Source organism: Dendrobium catenatum, unplaced genomic scaffold (assembly GCF_001605985.2).
Source record: "Dendrobium catenatum unplaced genomic scaffold, ASM160598v2 fragScaff_scaffold_819, whole genome shotgun sequence".
NCBI lineage: Eukaryota > Viridiplantae > Streptophyta > Magnoliopsida > Asparagales > Orchidaceae > Dendrobium > Dendrobium catenatum.
The window spans coordinates 626115-653962 of NW_021319281.1; the positions used below are offsets into that span (position 1 = coordinate 626115).

General features: G+C 33.2%; 2 protein-coding genes across 2 annotated transcripts in view; one reads left to right on the forward strand and one right to left on the reverse strand.

Annotated features, from left to right (window-relative positions):
• Positions 1 to 24871, reverse strand: part of LOC110109812 (conserved oligomeric Golgi complex subunit 8) — a 36123-nt gene extending 11252 nt beyond the window's left edge. The window contains exons 1-5 of the mRNA XM_020841009.2: positions 24631 to 24871; positions 24405 to 24557; positions 8607 to 8755; positions 4393 to 4470; positions 3905 to 3998 (exon numbers count right to left, since the gene is read on the reverse strand). Coding sequence (XP_020696668.1) covers positions 3905 to 3998; positions 4393 to 4470; positions 8607 to 8755; positions 24405 to 24557; positions 24631 to 24765 — 609 coding nt within the window. The 5' untranslated portion in view covers positions 24766 to 24871. The remainder of the gene's footprint in view (positions 1 to 3904; positions 3999 to 4392; positions 4471 to 8606; positions 8756 to 24404; positions 24558 to 24630) is intronic.
• Positions 24872 to 25657: 786 nt separating this feature from the next.
• On the forward strand, positions 25658 to 26394 carry LOC110109815 (protein BOLA2-like). Its single transcript, XM_020841013.2, has 3 exons — positions 25658 to 25803; positions 25913 to 25935; positions 26034 to 26394. The coding sequence occupies exons 1-3, from the start codon at positions 25741 to 25743 to the stop codon at positions 26224 to 26226; spliced, it is 279 nt and encodes a 92-aa protein (XP_020696672.1). The 5' UTR covers positions 25658 to 25740; the 3' UTR covers positions 26227 to 26394.
• Positions 26395 to 27848: the final 1454 nt, after the last annotated feature.

Consider the following 27848-nt stretch of genomic DNA (forward strand, 5'->3'; position numbering starts at 1 on the left):
TCTCACTTCAGTTCTGTCTTGATTTTATTTGGATTTGAACTTCTTAGAAGTCGTTTATGTTTTGTTCAGGTCCTCTGCACATGTTCAATCAAGTTCAAAAGTCCACTGCTCTTTCTTGTTTGGTCCAAACATTTGGTTCTGAGTTCTTTTATGTTAATTTGGTCCAATCAAGCTCACAAGTCCACCATTGTTCTTTGAGTTCAATCAAGTACAGGTACGATTTCACCCGAAATTTCGGCAGCCTCCCGGCGTCTCCCCCGTTTAGGGGAAAACTACGGAAAACTGGGCCTTTCCCACCACCCAAGGCGATACGAACTTCAAAGAAGGAATTAGGTGATTACCCGCTTCGTCGCAAGCGTCGGGACGCACTCCCTCCCACCACGCTAAGAAAAGCGTGTATAGGTGGTCGTTTTGTCTCGACACATGCGATGAAATCAGGTTCTCGGAGTTTTAGAGTTTAGAAATTTTATACCTGCGCGGGGTGCGTAGATGTCGGCACGAGGATCGAGGGAGAGAAGCATTTTTCTTTATCATTATTGATCATAATTAATTATGATTAATTATACTTAAGCATAATCAATTATATTTATCAATTGTAATTAGTAATAATTAATTACAATTAATAATTAACCATAGCTAATTATGATTTCTGAGTTTAGAAAATTCGTACCTTCGCGGGCTTTGTCGGCGATGTCGGCCCGAGGCTCGAGGGATGAGAGAGTAGCATTTTTTTTTTTAAATAATTATAATTAATATTAATTATAACTAATTATCAATTAATTATAATCTATAATTAATAATTAATTATTAATTAATTATAATCAGTTAATTAATTATAATTATAATTAAATAATGATTGATTATAATTAATCAATATTAATTATAATTAACCAGATAATTATAATTTATAATTAATAACTAATACTTAATTAATTATAATTAATCAATTAATTATAAATATGATTAAATAATAATTAAAAATAATTAGTAATTATTATAATTATAATAATAAGAAAAAAGAACTCTTCTTTTTTTATTTATTTATGGGATTTGGCCGAGAAGCACAAAAGGGAGAGAGTTACCTTCACAACCCGTGAGCTCCTGTTCTTGTTTCGGATCAGAGGAGGGAGGCGAAGGCAGGGTTGGGTGGATCGGTCAAGGTAAGAGCCTCTCTCTCTCTCTCTCTCTCTCTCTCTCTCTCTCTCTCTCTCTCTCTCTCTCTTTACGAGATGGAGGAACCGAGAGGTAAGGCGTCGGCTGGAGTCGAGCAGGAGTTCGTGGATGGAAGAGGTGGAGAGGCAGTGGAACTTGGCTTTTGTTTGGCTATGGAGATCGGTCGGGAGAGAGCAGGAGGTCGGGATTGAGAGGAGATGCGAAGTCGGAGGTTGGGTCGTCGCTAGCGGCTTGTTGGAGATCGGAGGAGGCGACGTGATGCTTGCGGGTAGCGAATGGGAGAGAGGAGTTCGGGAAGCAGAGGTGGAAGAGCTCGGGAGGAGTTGAGAGAAGCAGTGTATGGGAGGAGTTTCGGATGTCTTCACAGCCGCAAGCTCCAGTTGTTGCTTCCGATCCAAAAGTCGTGCCTTCCGATCGGGTGGAAGGGAAAGTCGGAGGAGCTGCAAAGTCGAACAGAGACGAGAGAGGGAGCGTGAGCGGGAGTAAGAGAGAGCTCGGGATCAAGTAAGTGCCGAAGCTCTCATTTGGGTCGGTATTTAACGACTCCGAGAGAGGCGCGATCGAGGCAGTTTCACGCGATTTACGGGATCTGATCGCAAACGGCGCCGAATTGGCAGGGAATTAGCGAGATTTGAGCGAAATTCCTGGAGAAGTTCGGCATGTTTCGTGGATCCAACGGTTACAACAGGTACGCATTCGTTTCATTTCCTTTTGGATATTATATGGAGGTTAACAATGGTCTATCAATTATGATTGATTATGCGTGTGATTTTATACATTACATTATATAGTCGTATTAGATAACCTTACACTCTAAGATGTCCAAAAACACATTAAGTATTAGAGCTTAAGATTGCATCATTATATTAACAAGAAGAATATTGTGAATATCATGAGTTTCAAAAGTAAATTCAATAATCGATGGGAGGTATAATCTTAGGGAATTTCTAAATTTGATTGATAATTTATAAGATTTTTTTTCATATTACAATAAGGTTGATTTTCAAAGATTTGAATATTCTACATCAAAACTAGCAGGACATGATCAATCATTTTGGTAGAGTACAAGTTCTAACATAAAATATAAAATTAAAAAGAAAAACTTGTTATTCATAGAATATAGTGGCCAAATACATGATTAATTAAAGAATTGTAAATAAAGTGGCTATGAGGTGTTTGAGTATTATGTAATGTTTAAAGGACTTGCAGCTAAATGTCATTTGCCTCAAGTCTATTATTCTAACTCTTTTTATTTCATTAAAAGCCTTAGGCAAGAAACTAAGCTAGAATACTCCAAAAATTAGATAAGGCATAATGCAAAACTTTTGAGAGTGAGGAATATTATACGTGTTCGTTATCCCTAAGAAAACCTCATTATCATCTTCTCTATAACCTGTAAAATACAAATAAACACAAGAACCGTGTATAGTTGAATATGATCTTATTAAAGAAATCATATTTCATGAACACGCTTTCAATAATATATTTGATATAGATGATAATTTATAGTTCAGTATGAATCTACATTTGATTTTGTTGAATCTGAATATGCAATTATATTATAACACGTCCATGAATCTAAACCTATATTTGAATAGAAGTCAAAATTTGAGTTTGAAAATGAAACTAATAAACTCTTAACCTGACCTCTAAAAGAAGTTGCATCTATTTTTTAATGTAAAATTAAACAAATCAATCTACTATAGTTGATGATTCAATAAAGTAATCTCACAGCGCATCTCTAAATAAATTATCTAGTAAAATTATCCTGTTGACTAATCAGATAGAGAATGACATTACTTCTTTGTGCTTAATTTCTTTATATACTAATTCATTAAAAAAAAAAATTGACAAAGAAAGTTAAGTTGCATCAATATTTTACAAATTTACTAATGATAAAAGCCTTAAAACAATTTAAAATTTCATCTATAAGATCAAATCTAAAACTCATCAAGAATAATAGTTCAAGTCATTTGGGTTAATATTTTTTAAAGAAGTCCTTCTTCCATATAGACATATCATATTTATAAGGTTAGTTTATTTTTAAGTTATTCATCATCTTCTAGTATCTTCATTAGCATTTATAGAAAATTATTTTAGTGTTTCAGTATTCTAAAGGAAACAAATCATTCGCCTATATAATCTTATCACATTAAATTATTGTTTGAGGTAAATTATGTGTGCTTTTGATTGTTACTTAGAAAGGATGATTATTTATTTTATTTAATAGTTTGTGAACTGTGAAATTAATTCCGTATAAAAATTTTGTACATTACATCATATAACCAACAACCATAGATCGTAGGATGTCCTACAGCATATCCCAATATGATTCCCCTTTTATTGCATCTATAGAGGATGAATAGTAATACTAAATATACTATTATTCATGTTATGCTTCAATAGGAAAAACTTTTGTGTGGCAATTTTCATCAAAATGCTTTATCATTAACAATGGAGCTAATTGATAATCGGGAGGAACAAGTGGACGCATAACAATGACAAAACTAAGAAAGCGGAAGAAAAATACTGAAAAAATGATGAACAAGTTACGACTAAAAGTATTACATCATCAGGATAATGATTCAAGAAGTACATTTAAAGATTGAGAATAATGAAAATAATTAGCAGAAAAAAAATTGTTCAAGGATACAATTGAGATTTTGTTATTGATGGGACTTATTTCGAACATAACACAAAGAATTAATTGTGATGAACAACTTCTTACTACCTGAATATTAGATCTTAATCTTTGAAGAAGCTGAGAAAGTAGAGACTGTGTTGTCTGCTTCACTTCCACTGCTAGCGCCTGGATGACTGGTATACTTGATTCCAAATATGAAATGTTTGTTATTATTTTTTTTGACAGAATGCATTAAAGCAATTTATTCAAAATGTTTGTTATTATAAGGAATAATATGGAGCTAAAAATACTGGAATTCCAATGGAAACATATGTTACTTGTCAAAACCTACATCAGAAAAAATAGGCAAACCAAATGTGCAAGGCTCACACCTCTATGGTTTTTGGGGATGTGCTGATGCGTGCATCCTTACCTCTAAATAATAAAGAGGTTATATTTGAATTTAAAACTGTGACCTTCCAGATCACAAATCCGCAACCTAATCGTTTCTATAGGCCATCACTCTAAGCTTTTGCATTCACTATCAAAGAAAATTAAACAAGATAAAAAATGGGTCAGGAGACAAAATAACTTACTTGGAATGCATTTTTGCTAGCTTGCAAACAAAAGCTTCCAAATCAAGAGCCTCGTCATAATTCCCATTCCTTACGCATCTGAAATCCAATTTGAGAACTGAGAACCAGTCAAAACAACGTCGTTTCATGGAGCACAGGAAATCACTTAACAATAAGAGAGGCAAATTAAAAGTAAAACAATAACGAACAACCAAAACTATAAAATACAAGTAAACAAAAAAGTTAGTTTCAAGGGAAAATGATTATCTACGTATGCATATTATAAAAATGAAAACCTTAGAAACAAATCCAAAATAAATGATACTAAAAACATAAAGCAAATAGCCAAATACTAAACACCACGAACCTCACAACTAATATGAGAATTAGATATATCATAAACCATCAAAGACTTAATAGGGCAATATGTCCATCAAAGTTCAGCGTCACAAAGTAAGAAGGGCAATAAAACAGGTATGAACAAACGTACATACAAAAAATAAATCTCTATTTATCTGTGGCGATTAGCAGTATCAGTTATTGGAAAACAATGTTTATGTAAAGTGTTGTTACAACAACAACAAACAACATCATTATCAAGACTTTATCCCACTACATGAATCCTTTTTCTCCATTGTGTCCTATTAAAAATCAAATTAGCATTTAAATATAATAAAAAAATATCATTTCTGAAATTTTCTAACCAAGTCTTTTTAGGTCTGCCTCTATCTTTCTTAACTTAAGTCAAATCTAATACATTTACTCTCCTAATCAACGTTTTATGTGTCCAATCCATCTAAAAGAACTCTCTCTAATCTTATCTGCCACTGGAGCTACTCCAACCTTTTCACTTATATAACTGTTTAGCATTCTATCTCTAAGAGTAAAGTCACTCATCCACTTGAGCATCCCATCTTTGCAACATTTAACTTCATTTTATAATTCTCTTTTAATGACCAACATTCTGCGCCATAAAGCAATGTAAGTCCCAACACCATCCTATAGAAGTTTCACCTAAGTTTGAGGGGTACTTTTTTGTCACACAACAGGCCCGATGCATTCCTCTACTTCAAACACCCAACTTGAATTCTATTAATAATATTCCTATCTATTTCACCATCACTTTGAACAATAGACCTGAGATATCTAAAACATGTATTCTTATTAATGACTTGATTGCCCAAATTCATAATCACCCCACTAAATCTATAACTACTAAAATTACACTCAATGTATTCAATTTTAGATCTACCCAAACAAAAACCTTTAGACTCTAAGGTTGACCTCCATAATTCAAGTTTTCCTACAACTCCCTCTCTAGTCTTATCAATAAGAAGAATATCATCAGCAAAAAGCATACACCAATGTATACCCTCCAACAAATGTTTGGTAAGAACATCAATGACTAAAGCAAAAATATACGGGCTTAAAAGATGATCCTTGATGTAATCCAACTGAAATAGGAAAACACTTGATTAAACCACCTTATGTTTGAACACAAGTAACAGCTCCCGCATACATATCTTTAAGGAATTGAATATAAGCATTATTAATTCATTTGTTTTCTAAAGCTCTCCATACCATATCTCTTGGAACTTTATCATATGCATTCTCAAAATCAATAAATATCATATGTAGATGCTCCTTATTCTCTCTATACTTCTCCATCAAACCTCTCAATAAATATAAAGCTTCCATAGTAGACCTACCCGGCATGAATCAAATTAATTTTGAGAAACATCAGTATCACGTCGTAACATATGCTCAATAACTCTATCTTATAGTTTTAATATAAGACACATTAACTAATTCCTCTATAATTCGAACACTCTTGTGCATCACATTTATTCTTAAAAAGGGGAATCAACACGCTCTTTCTTCACTCATCTGACATCTTTTTAGTCTTCAAAATAATATTGAAAAGTTTTATAAACCAAAAAATTCCTTCATCTGCAAAGCATATCCATACCTATGTTAGAATATCATTTGGTTCAACGGATTTTTCAAACTTTATTTTTTAAAAGTCTCTTAAACTTTGATTTTATTAATACGACAATAAAAATAAATACCTCTATTTTCATTTAGGGGTTTACTATCATTAAAATTAATCACATTCTCACTATCTTCATTGAAAAATTTATTAAAATATTTCATTCACCTTTGTTGAATACCCTCTTCTAATAGAAATATTTTTTGATCTTCATCCTTAATATGCTTCACTTGAACTAATCCTTACTTCTCCTATCTCTTTATTTGGTTAACTTATATATACACCTTTCACTATCCTTAGTAGCTAATCTATTATAAAAATCATTAAAAGCTAAATTTTTTGCATCGCATATTGCTTTATTAGACTCCTTATAAGGCCCTTTATATCTATCTCAGTTTTTCGAGTTTTTACATCTAAATCAATTTTTATAACAAAGCTTCTTACTTTTATCTTTTCTTGCACATTTTAATTCCATAATCTATTTTTACTATTAGGTGTTTTTCCTTTTGATATTCCAAGCACATCATTTGGAACAGTCTTAATATCATTAGCTATGTTATTCACATAACATTAGTTATTTAGCTTCCTCATACACAGTCAAAATCTTAAAATCTTGAAGTTTATTCTCAAAAATATTTTTATTAGTGCTTTTTAAATGCCCTCATCTAATCCTAGGACAACATTTTACTTTATTTTTGATATTATACCAATTCATCTTAAAGTTCAAAACTAATAAGTGATGCTAGGTACATAAATTTTCACTCCAAATAACTTGATAATTTTGCAATCTAAAAAATCTAATAAGTATAAAATTAAAATAAACGTTCCTAATATTCTACTGCCATACCCATGAAAAAAAAAATAATCTTCTACATCAATTATCTCTTAAAGGAAAGACACATAATCACAAGTCAACTAACACATTTATAAAAACAAGCATATTTGCATAAACACCCTACATGATTCATCTCCCAGTTGGATTTCATTTTACTCAAACAAATTGTATATAGGACTTCAAGTACTTCATTTGGCATGCAAAAAAGTAAAAAAATTTCCTATTTGACTATCAGTCTATTCTTTTTACAGAAATAGTCTCACAAGATTTTTCCATAATGAAAATGCCAACTCTTTTGTTCAGTAAATTGTTATAAGTTTAAACACTATAAGTTCGGATTCAGTCCTCGAAAAAGAAATGCACAGTACCACTAAATCAAACGAGAATTAGTGAAAATAAAAGAAGATAAATCACTAACAGGTTATATTCATGATAATATAAATTTAGTGAATGCAAAACACTGAACCTTACATTATACCAATGCGGCTGATATTACACTCACAGGGAATGCATAAAGCATAGGTTTAAAAAAATTTTAAGGCTAAATGGCACGCAATTCTTCAAGATATAAACGCATACACATCAAACCGCATTTTTAAAAACCTTTAATTTGAGTTACAGAGATATTAAAGATACTTCACTTTGGTCAAACCGTTAACAGAATTGTTAATATAACATAAAATGTCCAAAATGTTATGCTCTTTCTCAAATTATTTAGCAGAAAAAGGTTGAGAAAACATCCTTTGGCTCATATCCAACTTTTGCTTCTCTCCCTTTACTCTCTTTTATTGTATGGAAAACAAAATGGTGCCCCAGGTTCAGAAGACAGCAAAGGAGAAGGCGACCAAGAAGACCCGAACAGACAAGAAACTGATTAAAAAAAAAAGTCAAGCCAGAGATATATATGCTAACTAAGAAGGTAATCATTGGAGGCAATAAGAACAAGAGAAAAAAAGGCTGCAAAGCCTTGCAGCCGGAGATAGACGATGAATATTCTTTGTTTCTTATAGAGAAGATCTAGGCCGAGTATTTCTTGGAAGTTGTTTGAAATCCTAATGGTCTTTTCTTAAACACTAGCCAGCCCTATTCAAGTTGGGTATTTTTTGCGATAACAAAAAAAGAGAAATTGAAATTCATTCATGTGATTACATTTGATAGAAAATTTAACTCCATGAACACCCAAAATCTAACTCAGGAACCAACTTGTGCACTAAGGCACAGTGTGATGTGCTTCTTATATCTCAGGCATCTACTTGTAATTTTCCCAAAATTTACTGCAACAGAATATAATGTTGAGATCAATCTCTTATACATCATCAAGTAAGAGCCGTGAAAATATAAAGATAACCATTCAGCACCATGAACAGTATTCCTTTGACTCTGATCAATTTAGATGATGGAAATACTTACGTGTCCATTAGCTGGGGAATTTCAAGCAAGTCAAGCACAGTACTGTGGTTGGCTAACAATGTCTCATTAAGCTTTCTCTCTTCCAAAATTTGCTGAGCTAACTCAATGAACTCAGTGCAACCAGATGTAAGCTTAGGAATCTCAGTTGTCTGCAATAATGACAATTTTGCTCAGGTAGGGCACAAATCCTTCAACAATACCTACTATTGCGAGATATGAAAGATCATGATGCAGCTGCAAATCTTTCAGATAAATCATGATTCTAATCAATTCATTTACATGCATTCTAAGAAGAATTTCATTTTAGACAGACCAATGATTTGATACCACACAATATATAGGATAGGTATTTAACTAATTGCTCTTTAGTGCTGCTCCAGAAGGACGAACAAGTAGAAAATAACATATCAAAGGATGCCAAAGAGAACAATTAATTTGAGGATGTAACACTTTGGAGTTCTCTTCAATGACATAAGAAGTATGACAATGATGCAACAACAATAACATCAAGCCTTTTGTCTCACTACGTGGGTTTGAATACATGAATCTTTTTCTCAATTGTGTCTTGTTAAAAGTCAAAATTTTGTTTAAATCTAATAAAGAAATATCATTTCTAATATTTTCTAACCAAGTCTTTTTAGGTCTACCTCTATCTTTCTTAACCAAGTATAACAATGATGATTATATAAAAATTATTCGTAATTAATAAATGTTCAAATAAGAATTTAACAAGATTAACTTAAGAAATTATATCTTTAGATTTTCATGATAGAAGATACAAGCCTCAAACATATGCTCCGCATACATTATCAAGAATAAAAGAGGATAATTATGTCAAACATGACCACATACCAATTCATGACAACCACCAAATTTGTTGTAAGTCTGCAGGATGCCAATGATTACTCCTTGCTGAACCCCAATGGGGGGAAAGAAGAGTTTGTGTTAAGCATGCAAGCCCTTCAAATAGACAACCATAGCGATCAGAGGTTACCATGAATTGGTATGTTATAAAGACAAATTTAAAGTAGATTCCTAGGTTGTAGCTCAACGCAATTAGATAAAGCTGTAAGATGATAGAAGTAGTCACAACATTGTCTTCGTACTTTGTGGAGAAGAAAATGATCGAATTGGTCCCCTAACTTTTCTAAAGGGTCAAAATAGTAACCAACTACATAGAAATATCAATTTGGTACATTAACTCTTTAAATAGGACAAAATTAGTCCTTTCATGGGATCATTTAAGTTCATATTTAAGAAATCAAAGAACTAAAATGATATTTTTAAATAGTCAAAAGGCCATTTTGATAATTCGTAAAGAATTAGGAGACCATTTTTGTCCTCATCTCCTTTGTAGAGTAAGGAATAATAATCATATACGAAGATGAAGTCATTCAAATCAAATGAGCAAACCCTCTTTTTTTTTTGTGGAAGATGCTAAAGCAAAAAACCTTTTTTCCAAACATCATCTCATTTGAATCCTCTCCAGTTTACCAAGTTCACCTTTATTTTGGAAAACAGCAGCCTATCATTTATCATTTAGTAAGCTTAACGCCTTGACCGTTCAATATGAACACCATATGAGATGTGAAGCATCTTGCTTGACTATCGTTTACTAAGAGTGCATTGTCTGCTGTTGATGTAGGTCCAGCATGCTTTTCAGCAAATTATACATTATCTCCATAGAGCTTTTGCAGCATTCCTATCTAAGAAATCAGTTTTTCCCGAGAAGAACTATCCTAAACTTCAATAGAAGTTAACTAAAAGATAGGTAAAGATGATACTTCTTGCTTAGTGAGCTACTTTTGTGACCAAGAGAACTGGACTGCTCACCGTAGGTGTCCATCACACTGCTCATAGAGGCAAAGGTGGTGACAACACTCGATGAAAGAGAGTAAAGAGATAGCGACAGGGAACAAATCCAGCCAAACTGGATGTTAAAAAACAGGGAAGATTTGTCTGGGTGAAGAATCCATGGATGACCAATAGATCAGATCTAAAGAAGACAAGAGGGCAATTCTTCGATCTCCGATACTTAATTTGACAGAAAGAAATGAGAAAATTAGGTCTTCCTAGTGTGGAGATGGACCACAATATTTGATCTGGACACCGTTTAGCATGGGTGGATGGCATATGTCCACCCTTAAGATGGAGGTGAGAGAGGAGTCCCAAGGTGAGCTTTGGCAAAGGGTGGATCAACATAGGGCAGCCAACATGGGAGTGATGAGAGCCTGTTAGGTAAAGGAGGCTCTTTGTCCTCATCAACTTCAAAGCTCAAGACAACTTCCAGGAAGGCCAGGGGAGGCTCAGGCAGACTCAGAATAGATCTATGCATGTTGTTAGGTCTACAATACACTAAACAAATGATTTCTCTAACAGAAAGTTGCTAAGTCTATGGTATTATTCCCTAGATGCTTGCTTCAGCCTATAAAGTGCTTTCTTAAGCTTATAAACGTGATCAAGATATGCAGAATTCTCAAAACCTGGGGATGCTCGACATAAACTTCTTCTTATATTATACCATTAAAGAAAGCACTTTTAGCATCCATTTTGCATAAATTGAAATCTCTAAAATAAGCAAAGGTTAATAAAATGTCTATGGGAGGTCCTTTGGGCAAGGGGAGTGGACGACCGGAGGAGGGGGACAAGCCGAGCCATGGGGATCGGGTCGTGTGTGGTGGGTGGAAGAAAGGTGGGATTCCCACCCTAGATACATGGGAGAAACATAGAGGGATCACGACAACCGCTACACTGGGGGAAGAAAAACCTATTGGGATGGTGGAGATTTTAAAATAAGAAAGTTGAAAATGTGAATGATTGAGGAGAATACGAGCGAGAGTTTAATAAGTGATACACAAGCTCCGTATGAGGATAAATTGATCGACAAAGATGTGAATGAAGAGGGAAAAGAAATAAACTTGCAAAGCCAAGCTGATGGTGTTGATCAAAACCTAAGTGTTGTGCAAAATGATCCTGCCAAGACATCCACATTCCAAGAACATGTGTCTTCATAATCCAAAAATGAAGATTTGAAAGACACTGAAACCAAGCCAACATCTGAGAATGAAAGAAAACTAGTGAAAGCACCTTTGGATTCTACTGGAATGGGTATTTCTGAAGATGGAAATGTTGAGGTTGAGACATAAGATGCAGCTAATATAGAGTTCTCAAAGAACAAAGATGCCTCGAATTAATTAAGTTGGAAGATTCAAATGATGAATTTTAGATTTCGCCTGATGGAGCACACTTCATGTCTCATGAGTTAAGTGGATAAGGTGAAAATTCTGAGATGACAATGACTTATCATGAGAATTTTTTTCATAACATACCTCAGGTTGCCTGTATTCTAGGTGTTGAGTTCAAACGGAGTCTTCATGTATTAGTCAAGCAATTAGCATGACCACATCTTAAGCAGAAATGAAAGAAAATATTGCAATGCTACAAACTGAGTTTCTATCTTGTGATTCAACTGGTCAGCAAAACCATGAACAAGTAGACTGTTTTAAAGGAAGTAAAGTTGGGGATGGGAAGTTGGAGAATGCCATGGATAAGGCATTCCAAGGTGATGCAAATTTGATTGCTCTGAAAATTGCTATGAATTCCATTGAGTCTAGTAAAGATATTAATGGGAAAACATGTGGAGCTAGGGAATTCATGAGCAAGTCAGAAACTGTCAATCCTCACTAGATCATTGAATGGCTGGCAAAGGGTTTGAGAAAATTTGGAGAATTGACCGTTAAGAAGTGTTTGGAAGAGAGTATATATGTGGAATTTCTTCATGCAGAAAACCACAATGAGGTTCACACACCTAGGTCTTCTGAAATGCCAGCCAATTGTGTGTCACAAGATGCTCTTACTTGTACCATGGGACCTGAATATTATCATAGTTCTGAAGATACTATAGTCCAAAAGGAATCGGAGCTGGAATTGAGGCCTAAGGACAATGGTGTGTTGCTTACGAATTTTTTGTAAAATGGGAAGGTAAATCAAACATACATAACAGCTGAGTTTCGGAAGATCAGTTAAAAGTTCTAACAAAGAGAAAACTTGAGAATTATAAAGCGAAGTATGGAGTGGCAATCATAAATATATGTGAAGAACAATGGTTCCGACCACAAAGCATTATTTCTTTGATTGAACATGAAAATGGAGGAAAAGCTTTGGTTAAATGGTGTGGCCTTCCTTATGATGAGTCTACCTGTGTGAGATTTGATGAACCTTCCATTCAAAATGCTTCTCACCTTTTTTCTAAACTTAAATAGTTTGAATCTCATACTTCAGTGCTGACAGTGATTCAGCATTTTCAAATGCTGAAATCAATGTATCAATAAGCAATAGCCGAAACAAAAAGATCAGGAGAATCCTGGATGACACTGAGCTTGAGTAAGAAATAAAAGAAATAAAAGCAATAGAGAAGGGCTGGCAAGAATATCTAAGATTTATGCAAGCATAAGCTGCTAAGAAATCCTATGGCAAAACTCTAGCAAAAATTAACAGGAGCATTTCAGCAATTGAAACACTCAAAATGCTTGATGATCCAGGAAGACTTTTAGATGGATAATACATTCGTTCCACCTTCATGATAATGTGCAGTTTTGGGGAGGGAGTATTGATAATGTTGGGGAGCCCATAGCCAATAAGGGGGTCTGTATAGAAATTTCATAATCAAAAGAGAGTTGTTTCAGAAAGTTCCTAATCAAGTGGGGAGTTGTTTAGGAAAGTTTTCTAATTATATTTATGTTATTTAGGAAGTGTTTAATAGTTTAGGAAGGTTTCCTAAAATATATTTACTTGTTTAGGAATGTTTCCTAAATAATGTTTAATTATTTATGAATGTTTCATAAATTATGTTCATGTTGATTAGGAAGGTTCTATTTATTTAAAAAGGTTTCCTAAATTATATTTATGCTGATTAGGAAGGTTCTAATTGTGTTATGGTATTCTAGAGCTATTTAAGGGGGAGTTTGTCTATGGTTTAGGGAGGATATTGCTGAGTTTATTTTCCTAGTATTTATTATGAGTTCCTAGTGACGTCTAGGATTTTTGAGAGAGCTAATCTACCTCTAGAATAGTAGATCAATTGTATATTGATTTATTATTGAAGGAGAAAAAAAAATCAGCTCTATATTTGTATTGCTACGTTGTTCTTCTCTTTTATTTGTTGTTTTTACTTCCAAGGTGTATAAGAGCCCCTAAGAGAAGGGCAATTACATGGGATGTTGACCCAAAGGTAGAGCAGCATGAAGCATAAAGAAACAACACACAAAGACAAGGATATAAAGCGTTCGGCTTTGTACCATATCTCCATGGGGCATATAAAGAATGTTTGCACTATGGAAGATGCAAATTGTACAAGGTGTAGTGAAGGCTCACCTTGCCCACCAAACAATTAGCATCAATATAGAATGGATAAAGGAAGAAAGAAGAAGAATAAGATGAGAAAAGGGAATTCAAGACTCTAATGTATATAGGAGTTCATATCTCTACAAGTTCAAGGGTGTATCTCCCTCCTTGAGCGAGGATGGGAGGTATTTATAGACCTCAAGAGGCTGAGGTGGCACTGGCGTGGAGGAGGTGAAGCAACATGGAATGCACAATCATCCATTCCTTGATATGCAAGTGCCATAAACATCCTTCGACCTGAGGTGCTGACTTGATATGAGTTGCAAGATAAGAGGAAATCAAGAGCAATGTGACAATTGATGGTTAATCATTGGATTGTGATCCCTTAATAGATGTGCTTGGCATGGCATGGGAGCCACTGGAGATGCAAGGTACCATAATGCAAATGCACATGCTTTGCTTTGAGAAGAACTAACCACAATGATGTGAATCAGAGGAAGCATGATCCTTACAACCAATAGGGCACTTTAAAATAATTATAATGATCAATAGAGAACTATGGAGATCCAAAGCACATTCGGCGGCTGGGTAGGAGCTATGAAAGACAGCGGCCAAGCTAGGAGAGGAACTGATTGAAAGAATCAACAGAGTTGCCAATCTAAGGAACTCGTTGAGAGGTAAATTTGGGCTGACTGAAGGCTCGAAGATACTTCACAATTCGGGACACATCTCCTTTTATTGATGTTGGCAATTATTTTGACCGAATCATGGCTTGATATCTCTATTATTACTTTATGGGTTTATTATATTCACTCATAGCAAGGGCTTTACTCTTAATAGAATATAATGGAGAAAAATAATTCATGTAGCCTACCAAATATAGTGGGATAAAGGTTCGTTATTGTTGCTTGTTCTTGTCATAGTAAGGGCTTCCACATAAGAAGTTAAGTTTTTTCCACCAACTACTATCAAAGCTTACTATGAAATACGATGTCCGCTAACTATGACATCAAGAATTGGATGAATCAAAGATTTATCAACTTGTAAGAAACAAGATGCAAGTCCTTTTAATTTAGTAGGAAATTATATAGTCACTTAACGGGGGAATTTGAATATGCCTAAGATTATGAGTTCAAAAGATAAACAACAACAACAATAACAAGCCTTTATCCCACCACATGAGGTCGACTACATGAATCTTTTGTCTCCATTGTATCTTGTTAAGAGTCAAAATCTCATTTAAATCAATTAAAAAAAGATCATTTCTAATTTTTTTTCTGGCAAAGTCTTTTTTAGGTCTACCCCTATCTTTCTTAACATAGGTTAAATCTAAATACATCTATTCCCCTAATCAGGTCATCGGAAGGTTGATGTTTTATGTGACCAAACAATCTAAGGAGACTCTCTCTAACTTATTTTCCATTGGAACTACTCCAACCTTTTTCACGTATATACTCATTTCGCATTCTATCTCTAAGAGTGAAGCCACTCATCCACTTGAGCATCCTCATCTCTGCAATACATTGCTTGATTTTATGCTTATCTTTTAATAACCAACATTTTACCAATAAAGCATTGCAAATCTCATCACCATCTTATAGAATTTTCCCTTAAATTTAAGGGGTATTTTCTAACACACAACAGGGCGGATGCATTCCTCCACTTCAACCATCCAACTTGAATTATACTAATAAAATCCACATCTATTTCGCCATCACTTTGAACAATAGATATTAGATATCTAAAATGTGTACTCTTATTAATAACTTGATCGTCTAAAGTCACAATCCCCTCATTAGAACTATTACTACTAAAATTACACTCCATGTACTTGGTCTTAGATGTACTCAAATGAAAACCTTTAGACTCTAAGGTTGACCTCCATAAAACAAGTTTTCCTTAAACACACACTCTCTCTCTCTCTTGTATTATCAACAAGAAGAATATCATTAACAAAAAGCATACACAAATGTACATCCTCCTGCAAATGTCTAATAAGAACATCCACGATTAAAGCAAAAAGATCTAGACTTAAAGCTAAAAGATATGAACTTAAAGTTGATCCTTAATATAATCCAACTAAAATAGGAAAGTACTTGGTCAAACCACCTTGTGTTTGAACACAATAACAACTCCTGCATACATATCCTTAATAATTTGAATATAAGCATTAATGATTCCTTTTTTTTTCTAGAAATCTCCATAGCACTTATCTTGAAACTTTATCATATGATTTCTCTAAATCAATAAATATCATATGTAAATTCTCCTTATTCTCTCTACACTTATCCATCAAACTACTCAATAAATTTATAGTTTCTATAGTAGACCTACTCAGCATGAATCCAAATTGATTATGAGAAACATTAGTATCACGTCATAAACTATGCTTAATAACTCTCCCATAGCTTTGATATATGACACAATAACTTAATTCCTCTATAATTCGCATACTCTTGTGACTTTCCTTTATTCTTAAAAATAGAATCCACTCATTTGGCGTCTTTTTAGCCTTCAAAAATAATATTGAACAGTTACATAAGCCAAGAAATTCTTTCATCTCCTAAGCATTTTCACACCTTTATTAGAATATCATCAGGTCCAATAACTTCTCCACACCTTATTTTCTTTAAAATCTTTATAACTTTAGTTTTACTAATCAGACGATAAAAACAACAACCTCTATTTTTATTTAGAGTGCTAAGGTTAATAAACTCAATCGTATTCTCACAATCTTCATTAAAAAGTTTATCAAAATAACTCATATATTTTTTTTAATATCTTCTTCCAAAGCACTTTTTGACATTTATCCCTAATGCACTTCAGCAACAACAACAATCATAATATCAAGCCTTTATCCTAATAGGTGGGGTCAGCTACAACAATCCCTTTTCTCCATTATGTCCCGTTAAGAGCCAAATTGTCATTTAAATCTAATAAAAAATGACATTCTAATATTTTCAAACTAAATCTTCTTAGGTTTACCTCTACCTTTCTATCACAGGTCAAATCTAAAATATCTACTCTCCTCATCAGAAGACCGATGTTTTATGTGCCCAAACCATCTAAGGCGACTCTCTCTAATATTATCTGCCACTGGTGCTACTCCAACCTTTTCACGTATATACTCGTTCGCATTCTATCTCTAAGAGTGAATCCACTCATCAACTGGAGCATCCTCATCTCTGCAACACTACTTAATTTTATGCTACTCTTTTAATGGCCAACATTCTGCCCCATAAAGTAGTGCAGGTCTCACCACCATTTTATAGAATTTTCCATTAAATTTGAGTGGTACTTTTTATCACACAATAGACCCGATGCATTCCTCCACTTCAACCATCCAACTTGAATTATACTAATAATATCCTCATTTATTTCATCATCACTTTGAACAATATATCCAAGATATCTAAAACGTATATTCTTATTATATTACTTGATAGCACAAAGTCACGATTCCCCCACTAAATCTATTACTACTAAAATTACACTCCATATATTCAGTTTTAGATCTATTCAAATGAAAACCTTTAGACTCTACAATCGACTTCCATAATTCTAGTATTCCTTCTCCTCCCTCTCTAGTTTTATCAACTAGAAGAATATCATCAACAAAAAGCATACACTAGGGTACATCCCCTTGCCAATGTCGAGTAAGAACATTCATGACTAAGGCAAAAAGATATGGGCTTAAAGCTTATCCTTGATGCAATCCATCTGAATAGAAAAATACTTAATCAAATCACCTTGTGTTTGAACACAAGTAACAGCTAATGACATGACTTTAAGCATTATTAACTCTTTTCTTTTTAGAACTCTATAAAGCACTTCTCTTGGAACTTTATCATATGCTCTCACGAAATCAATAAATATCATATATAGCGCCTCCTTGTTATCTCTATACTTCTCAATCAAACCACTCGATAAAATGTATAGTTTCCATACTAGACCCACCTGGCATAAATCCAAATTGATTTTGAAAAACATTAGTATCACGTCATAACCTATGTTAAATAACTCTCTCCCATAATTTTAATGTACAACACATTAAGTTAATTCACACACTCCTGTGCCTCACCTTTATTCTTAAAAATAGGTATCAAGACACTCTTTCTCCACTTATCTGACAACTTTTAGTCTTCATGATAATATTAAAAGTTTTGTAAGCCAAGAAATCCCTTCATCTCCTAAGAATTTCCACACTTCTATTAGAATATCAATAGGTCCAACAACTTTTGCATACTTCATTTTTTCTAAAGCCTCTCTAACTTTAGTTTTACAAATACGACAATAAAAAAAAATCTTTATTTTCATTTAGGGTGCTATGATCACTAAAGCTAATCATATTATCATAATCTTCATTGAAAAGCTTATCAAAATATCTTATCCATCTTTGTTGAATATCCTCTTTTAATAAAAATATTTTTTTATCTTCATCCTTAATGCACTTCACTTGAACTAAATTCGTACTTCTCATATATCTTTGTTTAGCTAACTTATACATACATATTTTGCCCTTCTTAGTATCTAATTTAATATATAAATCATAAAAAATAAAATTCTTTGCATCACATATTACTTTCTTAGACTCCTTATAGGCCACTTTATATCTTTTCCAATTTTTGGAATCTTTATATCTAAACTAATTTTTATAATAAAGCTTCTTATTTTTAACTTTTCTTGTATATTTTGATTCCACTCAATGTTTAAAATTGCGTATTCGGGTATTGAGGCGTTTTTCATTCGTGAGGCGAGGCGTAAGCCTCAAGGCGTTTTGAGGCGTAAGCCTCAAAATCAAAAGATTGCGTAAACATAAAATGATAAATTTTTTATATACCAATGAGTGAATAATATAAAATATAAAAAGCATAAGATATGAAATGAAATCAAATATTCCAATAATAAGACAACATGAAATATAGTTCAACTCAAAATTATATCTTTCCAAAATCCAAGTATTTTTTTTCATTAACATATAATTCAAATTTCCCAAAAAAACATAGCAATGACACATCACATAAAAACTCATAAGTCATCAGCACTGACATCACTAAGGGGCTCTTCATTTGAATCATCATTATGATGGACTGCTCTCTCCCCTTCCTCCTCTCCTATAGAGTCCAATGTTGGGCATTTACTTCAAGATTTATGTAAGTTTTAATATATATACCGTGAGGCGTAAGCCTCATGCCAGTGAGGCGAGGCGGGCCTCAATCAAGTTGAGGCGCAAGCCTCATAAAAAAAACTCGAGGCGTAAGCATCGAGGCGTTTTTTACTGGAATTGCGCAAAGGCGGGCCTCAAGGAGAGCCTCATATTGCGCAATTTTAAACCATGATTCCACTAACAACTATTTTTACTATAAAAGTTTTTCCTTCTGATATTCCAAACACATCCTTTGCAATATTCTTTATATCACTAGCTAATTTATTCACATAACATTAGCTTCCTCACGCACAATCAAAATCTTAAGATATTTAATTTTACTCTAAAAATTTTTTTATTAATGCTCTTTAAAAGCCCTCATTTAATCCTAGAATGATATTTTACGTTAGTTTTCACATTCAGTCCCTTCATCTTAAAGGTTAAAATTAATAAGTGATATTGAGTACACTAAACTTTTATTTAAAATAACTTTTATTGAGTACACTAAACATTCTATTTTTTTATAAAAAAATAATCAATCTAAGTTTTATTATATTCATTCTTTTAAGTGATGAGATGTTCCTCTCTTTTCTCAAATAAGATATTAGCAACTACAAAATCATAAGCTAGAGCAAATCTAATATGGTTCTACCACCTTCATTAGTCGCTCCAAATTCATATCCACCATGAATGCTTTTAAATTCTTCTACATCTCTACCAACATGTCCATTTAAATCTCATCCAATAAAAATTATTTTTTCAAGAGATATCATTTGTATTAATTCATCTAAGTAATACAAAATTTTTAATTTTAAACACATATCCAAACCAACTTGAGGAGCATAAGCACTTATGATATTGCTAATCTTAGAAATAAAATAAATTTTTAAATCTATAATTATATCTTTAATTCTATTAATTTCTACAATATTATCCTTCAAACTCTAATATATAATCACACCTATACCATTTCCAGTATGACTCCTACCTGAATACCATAGTTTAAATCATAAAATATCAATTGCCTTAGTTTTCTCTCCAACACATTTAGTTTCTTGAATATATAGAATACTAATTTTCCTCTAAATCATAATATCTATTAATTTCATTCATTTACATGTAAGAAAACCTATATTTCAACTTCTTATCCTAATTCTAGTTTCATGCACTAGATTCTTTGCCCACATTCATCTATGATATAGGAACCCTTGTTTTTTTTAACATGCACCCAAGCGCCGGTGCAATAACCCTTAAACACTTCTCGTTGTATTCAAATCATACATGTTGCTTCCAAGGAACGCCTAGTATTAACACAATGTATCAAATGATTCATGTCATGATTATTTAACAAGTTTTACGTAGGCTGTCGACTACCTAACACTGCCCTCCACTTTTCTCATCCAGGACTTGGGACCTAACAATGACAATATTTTGTTTGGCAAATGAAGCTTGAACAAAGGTCTTAGAGAAAACAGCTATGATAGGTTCATGTATGCAGTCTTTGTAAATGACCAAAAGCACCTCCAATAAACTTTATCAGGAGCAGAGATTATGCTTGGCATGCCTATTAACTGTCATCTGAGTTTAATTTCATTGTAAATTTCATTTTCTTTAGTGTTATTTATCTCTTATAAGCATTTTCGTAAAACTATATTATATGGCATAAATACTTAGGTTCGAAGAAGTTAAAAAGTCAACTCTTTTAAAAGATAAGCTTGTTACTAATGATGAAAAGCCAATTGAGGGATTTTTAGTTATGGGAAGATCTTTCGAGAAAGGATATGTCCCAAATCAAGGTAAAAAGAAGTCTCATGGCAGCCACAAGGATGTGAGTTTCTTTTATAGCAAAGGAAAATGACACATAAAAATAAATTGTTAAACTTTAAAAGGAAGAAACAACATGCCAATAACAACCACAAATAGATAAATTAATAAAAACAAAAGTTGTAATAGATTGGTCAATTCAAAATTCTGAAAATGCTCTTTTGGTGATTGCAAGAGATGAAAATGAGGAGTGGACTTTGGATTAGTTTGTCTGTGCCATATGTGCCCTCATAAAAATTTATTTTTCTTGTTTGAGCCACGTGTTAATGCTATATTATATTGGAAATAATATGACGTGGAAGAAAGTTAGTTTTTGAATGACGAACTCTTTTTTTTTTTTTTTTTGAATGATGAACTTGAGGAAGAATGATGACATGATTAGGGTATTGATCAGAGTTAGTTATGTATTAAACATAATGAAGAATAAAAAACTTCGAGAGTTCTTATCAAGGTAAAATGTACGTTCTCAAGAGATACTAAAGTCATATAGTTATTTTTCTAGTTTGACCGTTTGAGCAACATGTTAATGCTATATTTATATTGGAAATAATATGACGTGCAAGAAAGTTAGTTTTGGCATGAAGAAGCATGATGATAAGATTAGGGCATTGATCAGACTTAAATAACGAAGAGTAAAAAGCTTGTGAGAGTTCTTATCAAAGTAAAATGTACGTTCTCAAGAGATATTGAAGTCGTTAAAGTTTGGAATAGTTCATTAGTTGTCATGAAATAAAAGAGATTTAGTAAACTTTGTGTTCTAGGATGTACCTTTGAGTGGAGTGCTTTAGTTTCATTATTATCTATGTTGGACCATTATTATTCTGGAAAGTCAAAAAAAAGGTTAGATTCTTGGTGGAAAGTCAAGTTTCATAACAAAGAAGGGTCCAACTTAAGGAGAGGACTATTTGAGGATCAATCTCATGTTGTATGGTCTATCCTTATATGCCTATTTTTCAATGGAAAATATAACACCATCGCGCAAAGGTCCCATGAAACTATTGTGCATAGTGCATTGCATAACAATTGCTATTTTAATATAATGTAAAATATTAAAAAATATGGATGAAGATGTAACTAAACATATATCTACATATATTTATGAAAGACAATTAAATTGAAAAAATAAAGAATCATGGTAATAAAAACAACCAAATTTATTAAAAAAAATCACTCTTATAATGCTAAACATTGATGATTGGGCACAAGTACTCAAACACTCAAAATTCAAACTATTGCAATTTTTTTAAAAAATAAGAATATAACTAATGAAAAATAAATTAGTAATATTAATATTAGCTTTAAGTAATAAATAAGACAAATAAAAAAAGTGTGCACCTTAAAGGCAAAATACTATCCCTTCTTGCCCACACATAGTGCAAAAAGCATACAATCTTTTGATACCCTATGTCTAGCTTTGCAAATAGAGCGAGGGTGTGCCTCTTTACACTATGGTAAAAAAAGTGTGCTATTGACATGCATGTCCCAATGCTAAGGCATATTATTGCGCCATTTAGAGTTAAAATACAACTATTTTGGGGGTACAATGTTTTAGTAACAAGTACTTTTTTTATTTTGGTATATTCATCCCATTATAAAATAAATGTACTACAGAGTTCTCTTATGGATGTTTAGATGTCATTTTGGCTTGGAGTTGTGTGGTGCTTACTGCTTAGCATTGTTGGGCTTTGGAAGGTTGAAGAGTTTGATTTCAGGATAAATCATATGCTAGATCCAAAATGCTTTGTACACGATTAATTCAAGGGGAAATTTAGTTAGGATTTAACTAAATAATTTGTCCAAGATAAGTACCAAATTTAAAATAAGAGATGTTAGGATAAATGAAAAATATCCTTTTATTTTTTCATAAAACTGGGTTTATATCAATTTTTTTTCATGAACTTCAAGTTAAGATGTCAACCTAATTTAGATCAAAACCCCGCCTCCTTATAATACATAGCTAAATGAATGGAAATATATGTATGCATAATCAACTAGTAGGTGTGTGTGTGTGTGCATAATACATTGGCGGGATTGCATAGTGGTTTTCGATGGTGCACATTTGTCCCAAAGCCTTTTTGCATGCTCCTATATATTAATAGAAACGTTTTGCATGTACATACGAATCGATTGAAACATTTGCATTTATAGATCATGTGATTTAGATGACTAAATGCATGTAATTGCTTCTATAGGAGAGAAGTCCAAGGGAGGAAGGGAGTAGAAATAAAGCGAAAGGAAGTGAGAAATTAGGGTGAAAATAATAAATTTAAGGAAAATGAAATGCTATTTAACTCATTTCTATGTAATTATTGTGAACTATTTTGACGTAGTGCAAACAAGGTAGTGCTGGAATAAGCATGGTGCCTTAAGGAAGTGTTCCAGTGTCACTTTGAGAAGCATTCAATTGGAGATTTAAGATATTGTTTAAATCTTATGTTTTTATCATCTATCATCTCACTTGTGTGATTATCTCCAGTATTTGATTTGAGATATTTAGGGTTCCTTTGGTAAGATGGGTGTACTTGGATTTGGGAAGGAGAGTTTTTATGCCTTTTTTTATCTTAGATCTATGTGTCATATTGATAGTGGATCAAATACCCTCCTTCATATGGATTTAAATTATTATTTTGGCTTAATCATAAAAAATATGGTGTCTTATATGTTGCTTGATATTTTTTTTTGTTTTTACTTTGTGTTCAACATACTGAATCTTGGTACATAGTTCCACATAAGTTATGCTTTTCCTAACAAAAAGGACAAGAAAAGCTTGGCCTTTGCAGCATATGCATTTAATTAAACAAATTTATTCATTAGAGATGACAAATATAGACCATCCTAGCATAGTCATCATGGAGTTCATATTCGTGTTCCACAATAACGAATTCAGAATTCTGAACCAAATGGTCTCGTAAGAAGAATGCTAAGTCCCTTCAGGAACACCAGAGTGATCAAAGAATTTTGAACAGCAAAACAATTTTATGTTTCCAAAGTTATTAAAAGAGATTTAATAACCATTTTAGTTATTAGCTAAAAAGAGAAAGAAGAAAGAACAAAATAATTAACTAAGGGACCTTATTTCCACCCAGGAAGTTTAAACAGTCATTCTAGACATAGTATCATAGTCTTTTGCTTCATAGCCTTTGCACGGGTAATTGCAAAAGGTTCTAAAGATCCATGTACCAATTTGGGCGCCTACAAAGGAGAACGGGATCTTATTTAAGGAAAATGTCGAATAGCCTCGATAAGTTTTAACACAATATAATGTTTATAAGCCTAGGACTGTTCTTAACCAGATAGATATTAGCCATTAAAACAATAAATTGATTAGATAATGGAATCCAAACAAGGTTCATACAATTAAAGAAAGATGATTAATCAAATTAATATGTAGAATCAGATGAAAATTGTTAAATCAAAACTACTACAGAAACTAAATCGAACAAAAAATAAAAGCTAGACAGGAAATTTGAGGAGCATTCCAGTACCAGCAACTCAAGATTCTTGTCAAATCCCGTGAGTTGATCCCTTATGAAAGAGAGAGCATCAGAAGCTGAAATAAATGCCCTGTAATTCCCCACGGCCACTTCTTGCATCTGCCTCCTTATGCGCTCGGCGTCCACCCGAAGAAGCTCCGGTTCCTGTAATGCCACGCCAAGATCTACGATTAGAACACGAGACAGGAGAGGAAATGGACATCAAGAAACAATGAACCTTGTGGAGGCGATCGAGGGTAAAGGAGAGGAGCTCGGAGACGTAAGGTTGCTGCGAAGCTCCAGCCAGGGGTAGGAGCCCCGTAACCGCCGCCCCTTCGTCCTCTCCACCGGTATAGTTCTTCGCCGCTTCCATCGATCCGGTGAATTCGAAGTCCGATATCTCTTCAGATCTGCTCAACAACCTTCTCTCTGGGATCGAGAGTGCGAGGGAGCCAAATGCTGTTTGGCAGCAAGTTGGATTTAACTCGAATAAGATTTTATAAATCTGTAAATCCAGATGACTAAATTTTATTTTAGTTAATCATAAAAATTAGTTGATATTAAAAATTAAATTTATATAAATTATTTAGCTATTTATTATGTGATTATGATATCTTATTATATTTAATTATTTATATAATCTTAATTAGACTTGATACATCCTTAAAAATGACCTCTTGAAAATTAATTATAGTTGGGACCATCCAAACTCCAATTTCAAGGAAAAGAACCTAACGACACCAAAATCAACTTGATCCGAGCCCAATTGGATCTGATTCAAAAGTCTAAAGCATATTTGGAAGGCTAAAAGCATTAATTGGATAACAAAGTGATATTCAAATATGGAATGCTTACAGTTGAATCGAGCGGCTCAGCGAGGCGAATCCAATGAGCCCAAAATCGCTAAATTCTGACATATTTAAGGCACTTAAACACTTGAAAATATTCTATGATTGAGGGGATCAATACGGGCCATCCGATGGAGTGCTCCGAATCTGACCTGAATTTTCTTTATATTTACCAGATGTGTCACTCACAAAAATTTATAAATAGACCATCACTATCTAGATAAGAGGGGCTTGGATTTTTTACCTTTGAAGTCACACATCATTATAATATTTTATGTTAGAATTTTTAAGTGGTGTATATGTAAATAAAAAAATTTAGACGTTAGATATGTAAATAGACTTATTTTAAATGTTAGGTACTTAAAAATCCCAAAAAAAGAAAAGCCTCTTCGCATACCCAAATTACGGGATTCGGAAATACCGCAGGGCTTGTCTCATTTGGCTTCTGCGTTCTTCTTAAGCGGGCGCACAGAGAGAGAGAGAAAGAGAGAGAGAGAGAGATGGTTGTGACGAAAGAAGAGGTTGTAGCCGCCCTCACTTCCTCTCTCAGCCCTTCTCATCTTGTAAGATTAATGATCAATTACACATTGTTTCACTTTCAGTTTTAATTTCGCCGCTGAAATCCCTGACCTTGTTCCTTTTTTTTTCTCTTCCGGTTTTCTTTCATTTCAGCAAGTGATCGATACATCCGGGGGGTAAATATACTTCTTCTTGTAGTTTCCACCTTCCTTTTTTCCTGAATCGAAACTTTTCTTCTGAATTTATAAATCTTTCAATTCTGAATTTTTTTTAGATGTGGAGCGAGCTTCGATGTGGAGGTGGTCTCGGAGAAGTTTGAGGGGAAGAGGCTTCTGGAGCGTCACCGTTTAGTCAACGCGGCGCTGGCGGAGCAGATGCCGCAAATCCACGCACTCTCCATCAAGAAAGCCCTCACTCCCTCACAGTGGAAACCCCAGTCAGAGAATGAAGAGCCAGCTAAGATTTGAGAGGTCAAGAGCTTTACTAGAATCATGTGACTTTGATCTTTTCTTGAAGAATGTCTTCTTGTGAACTTTATTCCAGCAACCCCTTACTTCTGGTTTATACTTTGCTTGAAAATCCACATATATATACTTTTTATATTGATAAAGTAAAAAAAATATGTACTTTTGATATGCAGATTGTTGTTGATGATAAGATTGTTAATATTATAAGTGCTTATGCTCCTCAAGTAGGTTTGGATATGAGTTCTAAATTAAATTTTTGGAATGACTTGGAAGAATTAATACAAAATATACCTCTTGAAGAAAGAGTTTTTATTGGAGGAGATTTAAATGGACATGTTGGTAGAGAGGTAGATGATTTTAAAAGCATTCATGGTGGCCATGGATTTGGAACGACGAATGAAGGTGGCAAGACCATATTGGATTTTTGTTTAGCTTATAATTTTTTAATTGCTAATACCTTTTTTAAGAAAAGGAATGAGCATCTCATCACTTATAAAAATGGATATAGTACAACCCAGATTGACTATTTTCTTATTAGAAAATTAAATCGTTTAGATTGCAAAGATTGTAAAGTTATTCCGAGTGAAAATTTATGTACCCAACATCGATTATTAGTTTTGGACTTTAAGATAAAGGGGCATAAAATAAAAAATAAAGTAAAACGTTTTTCGAGGATTAGATGGGGGCATTTAAAGAATATTAACCAAAATATTTTTGTGAGTAAGATTTTAGATCTTAAGATTTTGTCTGTGCATGAGGATGCTAATATTATGTGGGAGAAAGTGGCTAGTGATATTAAGAATATTGCAAAAGATGTGCTTGGAGTATCTAAGGGAAAAGCTCCTAATAGTAAAAATAGTTGGTGGTGGAATCCTAATGTGCAAGAAAAAATTAAAAATAAGAAGCTTTGTTATAAAAATTGGTTTAATTTTAAAAATTCTGATAATTGGGAATTATATAAAGTGGCTCGTAAGGATTCTAAGAAAGCAATATGCGATGCAAAGGCATTAGCTTTTAGTGATTTATATAATAGATTAGATACTAAAGAGGGAGAAATATATATGTATAAGTTAGCCAAACAAAGAGATATGAGTAGTAAGGATTTAGTTCAAGTGAAGTGTATTAAGGATGAAGATCAAAAAATACTTTTCTTAGAAGATGATATTCAACAAAGATGGATGAGATATTTTGCTACACTTTTTAATGAAGATTGTGATAATAAGATTGACTATAGTGACCTTAGCACCCTAAATGAAAGTAAAGATTTCTGTTTTTATCGGCGTATTAGTAAAACTGAAGTTAGAGAGGCTTTAAATAGAATGAAGGGTGGAAAAGCTGTTGGACCTGATGATATTCCAATAGAGGTGTGGAAATGCTTAGGAGATGAAGGGTTTTCTTGGCTTACTAAACTTTTTAATACTATTTTGAAGACTAAAAAGATGCCAGATGAGTGGAGAATGAGTGTGTTAATTCCTATTTTTAAGAATAAAGGTGATGTTCAAGATTGTGCGAATTATAGAGGTATTAAGTTAATGTGTCATACTTTAAAACTATGGGAGCGAGTTTTGGAGCATAGGTTGCGGCGTGATACTAATGTTTCTCAAAATCAATTTGGATTCATG